Raw genomic sequence first — 12,995 nt, forward strand, 5'->3', positions numbered from 1 at the left:
TAAAATCTTATTTCCCAAACAAAAATTTATGATTTTGAGCCTTTTAGCTTATGTTCGAAAATTCGAACTTAATTTCGAAATTCTAAAATCCTGCTCAAAATGTTACTTTAAGGCTAAAGAATGTAAATCAAAACTTTTTTCATGTTTCAACCACCATTTTTCCACACTTATAGATTTTCGAACATAGAAATTTTGTAACTTCGAATAAAAAAATGTTATTTTTAAACAGATTTTAAATAGTTTTTAACTAAAATCTTATTTCCCAAACAAAAAATTCTAATTTTGAGCCTTTTAGCTTATGTTCGAAAATTCGAACTTAATTTCGAAATTTCAAAATCCTGCTCAAAATGTAGCTTTAAATGTAAAGAATATAAATCAAAAATTTTTCCATATCTTTAGCAACATTTTCCCACATTTTTCGATTTTCGAACATAAAATTTTTTTAATTTCGAATTAAAAATTTCTAATTTTAAAAAGAATTTTAATAGTTTTTAACAGAAATCTATCTACGCAAGCAAAAAAGTGAGATTTAGAGCATTTTAGCTTATGTTCGAAAATTCGAACTTAATTTCGAAATTTCAAAATCCTGCTCAAAATGTTGCTTTAAATGTAAAGAATATAAATCAAAGCTTTTTCCATATGTTTAGCAACATTTTCCCACATTTTTCGATTTTCGAACATAAATTTTTTTATTTTCGAATTAAAAATTTCTAATTTTAAAAAGAATTTTAATAGTTTTTAACAGAAATCTGTCTACGCAAGCAAAAAAGAGAGCTTTTGAGCATTTTTGTTAATGTTCGAAAATTCGAACTTAATTTCGAAATTTAAATTCGAAATATTGAAGTTATTGAAATAAAACACATTTTCTTTTCTTTTGTTTCTTTGTTGCTTTATTATTTTTAATATTTTATTTTTTTTTTTGTTCGGTTTCTTTATTGCATTTTATCGTTTTGTTGAAATTTTAATTAAAATTAACTTAAAAAATAATTAAAAACAAATTAAACAACTAAATTACTTTTAAATAAAATTTACAACTTTGTTGTGTGTGTTTTTGAGTAGAGTGAGAGAGAAAGATTTATAAGGAATAGACATCAAATAGGACATTTTACAATAACAACATTTAAACTAAATGTTAACAATCATTTTCACGTTGGTTATTAGCAGTGTAGGTGGCAAATAAAAGATTATAGGAGGGGAAATTGCAACATTGCATATCGGCTCTTTGCCACTGGCTATAGCTGGTCGTCTCCAGCTCACGCATGGTGGCATAAGCTTCGGAAGATTTATTGGCAAATATGGTTATAATAAACTTAGCGGGTAAAAAGGTGGCCAAAACACGTTGTATCAATTCGGCATAATTGGCCATAGAAACATTCGATTCGAAGCTAACATAGGAGAATTCCTTTTCGGGGGTAATGTGTATGGTCATATATTCCCCCAGCTGGTTAATACCATTCATGGAATAGCCACAGGGCTCGAATAGGAAATCATCTATAACCATATCGGGTAAAATCTCATGGATTTTGGATTTTACCGTGGCTTCCTTGCCATCCTGGCAGCAGAGTTTGGTGAATACCTGCATTACCTGGGGATCTAGGTTTTCCATTAAAATTTCTATAGTTTGATCGGGTTCCGAGTGATGTTTACCCTCCACTTTTGGCAACTCTATTAATTCGCCCTTTAGCTCACGCTCCGGCTGGCTTAAGGTATACAGATACCAACAATCCTTATTGATTTGACCCAAACAATAGGTTTGGCCACCCTCAAAGATGCTATCCAAGAATTTAACTTCCTCACAGAACATTCGATGCGGCAATAGCTGCAATTCGGGGCGAGCAAAGTTTTTGCGTGAATAAAAGAAATCGGAAATTTCTACAAAACCCATTTCGGCTGCCATTTTCATTAAGGGTTTCAAACAATTCAAGGGGGTGGTAGTGCCACAGGTTTTTAAAATCCATCTCCTTTTCGACACAAACATACTGGATTCACTTAAAACATAAGCATCCACTTCGGAATTTTTGGTAAAACTTATTATTTCACATTTTACTGCCTTCAGCTTCTCGTCCCACACCTCCTTAGTTATCCTTCTCAAATCGGCCTCATCATCCATGGGAGGCTGCTTAAACCAAACCTCCACCAGCTTTTCTACTCCTTCAAAATAATGTTGTGTATTCTCACCCATTGTCTATATACTGGACTGCCGTTTAGCTATACGTCTATCACCAACTACTAGTTATCTCTTAATGAAATCTTGTCTTAGAACTTCCTCTTTGATTTGGTGTTGTTGCCTACACACACACGTGTTGTTTTTTATTAATAATTTTGTGTAATAATCTATTATCAGCTAAGCTTTCTTGTCTTTTTTCAATAATTTCGTCTAATTTTGTTTATATTTTTACAAGAATTTGTCATGTTTTATTGGGGCCTCCAAGTTTTTCTTTATCTGCTAACATTTAGTTGTTATATTTGTTGTTTTTTTCTTTTTAGTTTGCAAATAGTTTTGTTTTTCTGCTTGTAGGTCGTCTGCTGCTGCCCTCAACCGTTTTTACACAATAATTTGATAAGAATTCATTAATTTTTTTGTTTATTTTTTTGGGGGCCCCAGCAGAACATCTGTAAATTGAAAATATTGTGAAATTTTCTTACAGCAATGTTGTTAGCCACAAACTTGGCAGCACTTTTTTGACAGTACCTTTGAATGTTTATGTTTTTGTTTGAAAACTCAGTAACGGTTGTTTGTCATATATAAAGTAAATAGTTGCCAGATGACATTTCTTTATACATAATATTAATATTATGCAGTTTTTTTAATTTAAGGTAAACAATTTAATAATTTTATGCCAACACTTGTAAAATTTGCACTGTTTTCTAAAATTTTTAATATTTTTCATATACAATTAAATGTTACTGACGAAAACTTGCAATCTTTTTAATGAAAACTTACTTATAATACAAACATTCCACCTACACCCCTTTTACTTAAAATACTAAATTTATGTCAAAAGCTTTTAAAATTTTAGTTGCAAAACGTTTGTTAAAATAAATGTGGTAAATTCTATTACGGAATTTTGAAAATAATTTAAATTACATTAATTTGTTGATTTCTTCTTAAATTTCCTATGAATTTAACAAATTTCTAGCGATTTTTTACTTATTCAGCTAGTTTTTATAGGAAAGAGTTGGCAGCATTGGTTTACACCACAGCTGAATAGTAAACTTTAGGGTTCTATAGTTGAAACGAAAAGTCGACTTTTCGACTTTTCGACTTTTTGCATTTAGTTAAAAGTCGACTTTTCGACCTTTCGACTTTTTCCATTTTATGAAAAGTCGATTTTTCGACTTTTCGACCTTTTTCATTTATTTAAAAGTCGACTTTTAGACTTTTCGACTTTTAGTATTATATAAATGGTCGACTTTTCGACTTTTTCCGACTTTTTTCGACTTTTTCCGACTTTTTTCGACTTTTTTCGACTTTTCGACTTTTTTCGACTTTTCGACTTTTTTCGACTTTTTCCGACTTTTTTCAACTTTTCGACTTTTTCCGACTTTTCGACTTTTCGATTTTTTACGATTTTTTGACTATTTTCGACTTATTTCGACTTTTTTTCGACTTTTTTCGACTATTTTTTACTTTTTTCGAGTTTTTCCGACTATTTTAGAGTTTTTGACCTCTTTTCCACTTTTTTAAAATTTTCGACTTTTCGACTTTTTTCGACTTTTCGACTTTTTCCGACTTTTTCCGACTTTTTTCGACTTTTCGACTTTTTTCGACTTTTTTCGACTTTTCGACTTTTTTCGACTTTTCGACTTTTTTCGACTTTCCGACTTTTCGACTTTTTTCGACTTTTATTTACAAAGTCGACTTTTCGACTTTTTTCATAGACGATAGTCGAGTTATCGACTTTTTTGGAACAAAATAGTCGACTTCGACTTTTCGACTTTTTTCGACAAAAAGTCGATTGTTCGATTATTCGAAAGTCGATTTATAGAACCCTAGTAAACTTGATTAAAGTAGTGTTGACAAATAATGACACTTAAGAGTAATCATACAATTTCTAAAGGTATTCGTAATGAAAAAAATAGCTTTTAGTCCATTTTTATATATATTAAGGACCATAAAAGAAAATCGTGCACAAATTTCTATTGCAAAATATTATTAAAGTAGTTTGCATTTTAAATAACATTAAAATAATATTTTTTGTTAGGGAATACCTGCAAAAGTACACAATTACTTTACAACCAATTATTCAACAGTTTGGCAACACTTAACAAAAAATCCTCTCACTATCAGTGTATGCGTGCCAGTGCGGTAGTGGAAAGAAGAAAAAAATTATAATTTTTGTACAACGTCGTCCATCGTTCGTCGTCAGTATATAAAAAAATATTGCAGAAAAATTTGGTGTTTCTAAGCTTAATCAATAAAAGAAAATAAACAAATTAATTAAGGCCCCTAAAACGGCAACGCGCAGCTCGCTGATTACAAAAAAAGTAAACGGTAATTGTTGAAAAAGTTTTTTTTTTTTAAAAATCTAAACGCAAATATCCAAAAATTATTCTAACATACAGAATGAAAAATTTCTAAAGATTTTTTCTACATTTCTACGTGCGAGAAGGTGATGGCTGCCTTTTTTCTACCAAAAAAAGTTACACATATATAGATGAAGAAAAAAAATTATACATATACATTGCTGAAAAAAAGAGAGAGAGAGTGAGAAAGCTGCAAATAGAGTACATGAAAAAACAAAGTGTGAGACAAAGAGCCGCTATTATTAAAAACTAAAGAAAAACGGAATAGGGAATTAAAAGAAAAAATCGAACAAACGTTCAAAAAAAGTGACAAATCGAATAAAACGAAACGAAAAGAAAAACTTGACAAAACCAGGAAGAACAAGCAGCAGCAAAATTTATTACAGAAGTGAAAAAATTTTTATACGTGAAATTGTGTGAAGTTAAAGAAAAAAAATCAAAAAAGTGCAACTTAAAGCAAATTAATATAAAAGAAATTTAAGCAAAAGGTAAAAACTTAAAAAAGTTAAAGTTTTAAAGCCAAAAAAGTAGAAACCAAAGGTGGTGGTAAAAAACAAGTGAAAAAAAATTATACAAACGAATGGAAACTTAAAATGAAATTATGAAATCTAAAGCCAGGTTTTTGTGAAAAAAATTAATTTAAATATTTTAAAACAAAAGGAAAAAGTAATCATAAAGGGTGAGCTTTTTAAGTGAGAAAAAAATAGAAAGAATTATTCATTAAATGAAAACTAAATGTATAAGAATTTTTTCCATAATTTTTTTTTTTTGCCAAAAAATATCCTTGAAAATTTTCTATAGTGAAAGAGGAGAAAAAAAAACGCTTCAAGAGAGACGTATGATTTTGTAGGAAAAGAAAAAACATTTCTTTACTTAATATAGAAAAACAAGTAAGAGTGAAAGGGATAGCTAGAGACTAAATAAATTAAAGGAAAATGTGTTATAATGTTAAACAAAAATACAACTCTGTATAACAATTAGACTTTGGCACTTGTGTGTTTTTGTGTGTTGTTTTTAGCAAGTGTATGTCACCAACAGTGTTGGCAATTTCTTTTTATCATTTATAACCGCTAGAAAACGTCAAATTTAATCAATAGCGATACAATTAGTATTTTACCAAAAACTAAGACTAGACTAGAATATATACTAGATTATAGACTAGAATATATTTTAGACTATTAACTAGACTATAATCCATTAAATATTAGACTACACTATAGACCAAGCTATATACTAGACTATACACTAGATTATAGACTGGACTTATAGACTAGGCTATAGACAAGACCAGAAATCTTCAGTTTTCCGTTAACCGCTAAAATGTGTTTTTTCTGCAATATCCTGCTGGGAAAAACGTTAAATTGGCAACAGTGTTTTAAAATAAAGCAAAGAAGAAAAGAAATGAAACCAAGTGAGAAATGAAACAATTTAAAAGAAATATTAAAAGAGAAGTTAATACAAATCAGTTAAATTATTTAATATAAAAGTTTATTAAAAGATATTTATTACAAATAACTTAATCGTAAGAAAATTTTACTAAATGAAGCCATTTTTATTACTTTTCTGTGTGCTGCTTTTTCTTCTGTCAGCGTTGCTTTATTTGGGTATTTTCTGTTTCTACCAACAAAATTTGTTCCCTTTTTACTTTTATTGCGTCTTAATTTTTTTTATATTTGTGCTAATTTTTAATCTATCCATAATTTGTTGCTAGTTTTGGTGTTAAAAAACTAATAAACTAATTTTTTACAAAATTTTAATATTTTTAATTATAAAAAGTTTGTGTGTGTGTGCTTTTTCTACTTTTAAACAAATTCTTTTAATTCTGTTTTCTGTTGTAATTGTTCTTAGTGCAACAGAGATGACTGCTGTTAATAATTGTTATTAACTGTTATAAAATTGTTTTTGTATGCAAACTGCTGTCATTTTTTTTCCACTAATTTGTCATACAAATTTGTTATAATCTTGAGTTTAATCATAAATGTAATAAAAAAAATTAAATATTCTTTTAAATTATTGAACAATTATAAATTCTTAAATAAAGTTTAAAAAGTTAAGTGTTTTAGTAAAGTGATAATTATTGTAAAGGTCTAATAAAAGTCGACTTTCGGTTAATAATACGAGTCTAATGTAAAGCTGAGAACAGCGTCACTAGAAAATCTAGCAAAGAAAAACACTAGGTAACAATTTTATAGGTCAAAATCATTTATAAAACATAGCTATAACAAATTTAGTTAAATATATTCCTTTTCCAACTAACCCGTCACTTTTCACATTGGAACTCTCAGCTTTAACTAGGCAATGTGTGAAATCACCCACCCACACTGCTGCTAGGCGGAATACAATTGCCCGTTTCCTTTTGTATTTCACTTAAGAACACTTTATTTCGTTACTTTAGTATTTCTTTCTTAATAATTTTGCAGTTTTTATGGAAAATTTTGCTTTTAATATCCCAGCTGTTCCAGTCTTAGTCAATGCCACTAGAAAATCTCGCCAGAAAAACAATAAGGAACAATTATATAAGCTAATAACAATACTTGAACATGTTGCAATTTTTCTTAAGACTTTTCCTTCCTTAACTAACACATCACCTCCCACTGCGGGACTCTCAGCTCAAAGTTTTGTGTGAAATTTAACTTTCCCTCTGGCGCTAGATGAAGAAAACAGCTGTATACTTCCTTCTGTATCCCACTACCTTAAAATGTTATAATTTTGTTATTATTGTACTCCTTTCTTAATATTTTTTCCACATTTTCTAAACTTTCTTTACATTTCACTTTTAACAGGATTCTTTTTTAATTAGTAGCACATTTTCACACGTTACCTTATTTATTGTTTACTTGTTATGGGGTTTCTTAACAAATTAATATTTAAATCAATATGGCGTATTGCAATTTTATTTAACTATTTTTTTTTTTCTAATCTTATCAATAAATTAACTTTTCCGCTTTTTTTTTATTTGTATGTTAAGCTAATAGACTACCGGGCGTTGCTAGCAATAAAAAAATTAGTTAAATGTTATATATTTCTATAAAAGTAGGGAGTGTAGGTGTTATTATAGGGAATAATAGGGATCTCATGTTTGTTTTTATGTAAAGAAAATAGGTAGTTTATGGATTGATATATAGAAAGGTCTATAGATTAAAGAAAGTAAAAGTCTATAGACTTGAGTAATGACCAGAATATAGAGTGGTCTAAAGACTAGACTATAGAGTGGTCTAAAGACTAGACTATAGAGTAGTCTATAGACTAGACTATAGATTAGTCTATAGACTAGACTATAGAGTAGTCTATACTCTCTAGACTATAGTCTATAGACTAGACTATAGATTAGTCTTTAGACTGGACTATAGATTAGTCCTTAGACTATACTATAGATTAGTCTTTAGACTAGACTATAGAGTAGTCTATAGACTAGAGTAGGCTAAAGACTAGACTAGACCATAGAGCAGTCTATAGACTAGAGTAGGCTAAAGACTAGACTAGACTATAGAGTGGTCTATAGGCTAGACTATATAGTAGTCTATAGACTATAGAGTAGCCTATAGACTATACTATAGGATAGTCTATAGACTAGACTACAGAGTAGTCTATAGACTAGACTATAGAGTAATTTATAGAGTAGACTATAGATTAGTCTATTGAAAGACTATAGAGTAGTTTATAGACTACAGAGTAGTCTATAGACTAGACTATAGAGTAGTCTATAGACTAGACTATAGAGTAGTCTATAGACTAGACTATAGAGTAGTCTATAGACTAGACTATAGAGTAGTCTATAGACTAGACTATAGGGTAGTCTATAGACTAGACTATAGAGTAGTCTATAGACTAGACTATAGAGTAGTCTATAGACTAGACTATAGAGTAGTCTATAGACTAGACTATAGAGTAATCTATAGACTAGACTATAGAGTAGTCTATAGACAAGACTATAGAGTAGTATCTATACAAGACTGGAGCTTTCTTTAGAAACCTTTTGTGGTTTGCAATATTTATCTTTAATATAATCTATAAATTTTCCGAAAATAACCTTTTCCTACAACATCAGCTGACATACATTTCTTTTCATTTCATTGATTTCTTAGCCTAACAATTGCGTGTTTTAGGACAATAAATATACTTTTCTTTTAACATTTAATCAATAGTTTTTGTTACAAAGAATATAAAAAAGTCAAAAATATTATAGTTAAACATTAAAAACAAAAAGTTTTCATTAAATACAAATACATATATTACAAGGAAAATATCACATAACCCAAAGGCTAAAAAAGTAAGTTCTAGTAGAAGCAAACAATTTTAATTAAAACTCGTAAGGTTAGAGTTAGTTAGAAATAAAGTTAGTTAGAAATAATGTTAGTTTACTAAAACAAAATTTAATATCAAGTACAATTTTTTTATAAAAATAGAAAAATTTAATAAAATTTTAGAAACTTTTCTAAAATTTCTATAATAGTTGTTTAGTTCAACAGGTATTACTTTCATGCAACTAAAATCTAGTTTAAAACTTTTAAATTTTGCTTTAAACAACTAACACATATAACACTCTCTCTATGTTTATATTGATTTATATAAAAAAACCCTGGTTAGGTTTTCATAAAAACCCTTTTAGGCTTCCTAACCATAACCTTTACTCTTGCAATTAGTATATTTTTTCCTTATTGCACTGTTAGTTGTTGCTATTTTCTGCTATAGTTATAGTTATTTTACCCTTTGGCAAGTTTGTTACAAAAAATATGGTTTGATTCCTTTCCTTTTCTACTTTTTTTGTATTCTTAAAAAAAAGTTAATTGAATTTTATTGTTTCACACGAGTTTGACGTTGACAACACAACTAGTAGCAGAAATCTAGTAGAAAAATTCAAAAAAAAAAACCCTATTAAATTTAGATTTCTATAGCGAGAGGTTGTATTATTTGCTTTTTTCTTCACACATTTTTCAATATTATAGGATTCACAGAAAAACTCAATTGTTTTGTTGAAACAAAATGACGTAGTTTGCAGCAAGTGTTTTTAACACAAAAAAAACTTTTTTTAACGAAAACTTAAAACTGTTACAAACAAAACTATGCAATCAAATGTAAGCAATAAATATGCTTAAATAAAAATTCTTGACAAAAATGCAAATAACTTTTTTTTGTAAGGGGTATCTTTTGCATTTAAACTTTAAATAAATAATTTAAATAAAAAAGCTTTACACATGTTTATAAAATTAATAGATTCTTTTATTATATAAAAGAAATTTAATAAATTTTATATTTATTGTAATATTATTAAAGGGAATCCCTTTAATTTTAAGGTTTTATTATCTTACAACACTTTTTTTCTTTCAGTTTTCTTTACAACTGTATAATTTTCTTGTCATTCAGCTGTCTTTAACATATATTTAAATTATTATCCTTCCTGTTAGTTTGTTGTTGTTGTTGTTCTTTATATGTAATCATCGCTTTAGATTTCTTTTTAGTCCTTTTCTTTACATTATCTGTCTTAAAACGCCCACATATTTTGTAATCTTATTTACTTGTCATCTTATGATCTCAATTATTTAAATATAAAGTATTGAAAAGAGACTCACACTACCGTAATGTATAGAGCAAAGAAGAGGCAATAAAGCAAATTTTCATGGGGTTGCATAGGCTAGACTGTAGACTAGACTAGACTATAGACTATAGACTAGACTATAGACTAGACTATAGACTAGACTATAGACTAGACTATATACTAGACTATAGACTAAACGATAGACTAACTATAGACTAGACTATAGACTAGACTATAGACTAGACTATAGACTAGACTATAGACTAGACTATAGACTAGACTATAGACAGACTATAGACTAACTGTAGACTACACTATAGACTAGACTATAGACTAGACTATAGACTAGACTATAGAATAGACTATAGACTAGACTATATAGACTATATAGACTAGACTATAGGCTAGACTATAGACTAGACTATAGACTAGACTATAGACTAGACTATAGACTAGACTATAGACTAGACTATAGACTAGACTATAGACTAGACTATAGACTAGACTATAGACTAGACTATAGACTAGACTATAGACTAGACTATAGACTAGACTATAGACTAGACTATAGACTAGACTATAGACTAGACTATAGACTAGACTATAGACTAGACTATAGACTAGACTATAGACTGGACTATAGACTAGACTATAGACTAGACTATAGACTAGACTATAGACTAGACTATAGACTAGACTATAGACTAGACTATAGACTAGACTATAGACTAGACTATAGACTAGACTATAGACTAGACTATAGACTAGACTATAGACTAGACTATAGACTAGACTATAGACTAGACTATAGACTAGACTATAGACTAGACTATAGACTAGACTATAGACTAGACTATAGACTAGACTATAGACTAGACTATAGACTAGACTATAGACTAGACTATAGACTAGACTATAGACTAAACTATAGACTATACTATATTCTAGACTATAATATAGTCTAGACTATAATATAGACTAGATTACAGACTAGACTATAGACTAGATCATAGACTAGACTATAATCCAGGCAATAGTATAGACAATAGTCCGGTCTATAGTCTAATCTGTAGTCTAGTCGATAGTCTTGTCTATAGCCTAAACTGTAGTATAGTCTACATTATAATTTAGTCATATTTCAAACTATTCAGTAATTCAATTTATTATAGAAATTCCTGTAAAATTCTTCTCCCTTTTTCTTCCCTCGATAACATTTTTTCTTTGCTGTAATTAATATATTATACAATTTATTTGCCCAACACAAAAATTTCTTCATAATAGTTATTTGCCATTTAATGTATTGTAATTTAATGTGAGTTTATTTTCGGTCTTCATTTTATATCAAGTAAATTTCGCTTTAAATTACTTTAGAGTAGTGCCTTAGTTATAATTTCACTCCCCACATGTTCATCATGAGCATGCGCTAATCATTAAATATAATTTCTTCTTCTTCTGCTGCTGCTACTGTAACTAAGAGGGTTTCATTTCTTTTTTTTTATAGGTTTATATTATTAATATATTACATTTTTTCCTTTCCTTACATTTCAAACTGTAACTGCAGGAAAATGTATGTTAAGAAAATACCCACCAGAAAAAGAGAGAAAAAAAAAACTGTTTAAAACGCATACATTCGCACACTAAATGACTGAAAGACTGACATGTCATATGTCAAAATGACATGTTGTTTTTGTTAGTTGCAGTATGAAAAGAAAAACACATTCTTTTAGATGTTTAAAATATAAGTATCAAAGTAAATTATAGTAAAATGTTTTAAGTTTTAAATTTAATTTAGTTTTTGCTTTATTTTTTATTAAGAAATCAATAGAAAATGCCTTAAAGTATGCAGTATATTTGAGTATACTTGTAGGTATTGCTTGTGCCTAAAAGTATGCCACATATAAAAATTGTGTTTATAGATAAGCACAAGAAATATGATGACAAAACGATAAAGTGTCATCATTATTTATTTCGTTTTTAAAAAGAAAACTTTAAGTGTATTAAGGGAGAGGTTCTACAAATAGATTTTCTTAGAAGAAATTTTATTATAAATTTAAACACCTAAAAGTAGGCTAATAGGTTAAATAATTGTTAGTAGAAAGAGTTAAGTTTATTCCCCTCTAACAACTTAGCTTTTAAAGTTTTATTATTCATTTTAGTCTTTTTCAAATCGTGACTATAATGAAAGTTTGGCTGTTATTTTCTATTACGTTTAAGCACTTAAATTATTTAATTATTCACCATTTTATTTAATGATGATGCAAGTCTTATACTGTTTTATACCTCCTCCCCTTCTACTTTGATTTAGGTTTTTTTAGTTTTCATCATTGAGTCTTAATTCTTTTTAAACAATTAACTGAAATGTGAACAATTTGTTTTGTCTACGAAAGGTAATAACCATTAAAAGTATCCAATTTTTAATTAAAGTCTTGTTATAATATAAATAATAAATATTTTACAAGTTAATACATTTTTAGAGAAATTTAATAATGATTTGGCCAGTAAAGCAAAGTATCTTTAGAAATGTTCCAGTTCAGTTCTAGTTCAGTTCTAGTTCAGTTCTAGTTCTAATTCAGTTCTAATTCAGTTCTAGTTCAGTTCTAGTTCAGTTCTAGTTCAGTTCTAGTTCAGTTCTAGTTCAGTTCTAGTTCAGTTCTAGTTCAGTTCTAGTTCAGTTCTAGTTCAGTTCTAGTTCTAGTTCAGTTCTAGTTCAGTTCAGTTCTAGTTCAGTTCTAGTTCAGTTCTAGTTCAGTTCTAGTTCAGTTCTAGTTCAGTTCTAGTTCAGTTCTAGTTCAGTTCTAGTTCAGTTCTAGTTCAGTTCTAGTTCAGTTCTAGTTCAGTTCTAGTTCAGTTCTAGTTCAGTTCTAGTTCAGTTCTAGTTCAGTTCTAGTTCAGTTCTAGTTCAGTTCTAGTTCAGTTCTAGTTCAGTTCTAGT

At 28.6% G+C, this 12,995-nt stretch overlaps 1 protein-coding gene and 1 long non-coding RNA gene across 2 annotated transcripts in view; one reads left to right on the top strand and one right to left on the bottom strand.

Annotated features, from left to right (window-relative positions):
• Positions 1 to 913: 913 nt before the first annotated feature.
• On the bottom strand, positions 914 to 2,627 carry LOC119605393 (S-adenosylmethionine decarboxylase proenzyme). The gene has a single exon (XM_037958468.1). It carries the CDS (start codon positions 2,180 to 2,182, stop codon positions 1,133 to 1,135), a length of 1,050 nt encoding a protein of 349 aa, XP_037814396.1. The 5' UTR covers positions 2,183 to 2,627; the 3' UTR covers positions 914 to 1,132.
• A 1,636-nt stretch (positions 2,628 to 4,263) lies between these two features.
• LOC119605389 overlaps positions 4,264 to 12,995 on the top strand; it is a 47,330-nt gene continuing 38,598 nt past the window's right edge. Inside the window, exon 1 of the long non-coding RNA XR_005231582.1 lies at positions 4,264 to 4,495. This is a non-coding gene — a long non-coding RNA (uncharacterized LOC119605389). The remainder of the gene's footprint in view (positions 4,496 to 12,995) is intronic.

This window comes from Lucilia sericata, unplaced genomic scaffold, assembly GCF_015586225.1.
Source record: "Lucilia sericata isolate MDLA Ls3-8-SP2 unplaced genomic scaffold, ASM1558622v1 Contig000481F_arrow, whole genome shotgun sequence".
In the NCBI taxonomy this organism is placed as follows: domain Eukaryota; kingdom Metazoa; phylum Arthropoda; class Insecta; order Diptera; family Calliphoridae; genus Lucilia; species Lucilia sericata.

What these genes read in the sequence shown, in the direction of transcription:
- LOC119605393 (XM_037958468.1), bottom strand. Translation starts at nt 2,182, where the DNA reads ATGGGTGAGAATACACAACATTATTTTGAAGGAGTAGAAAAGCTGGTG.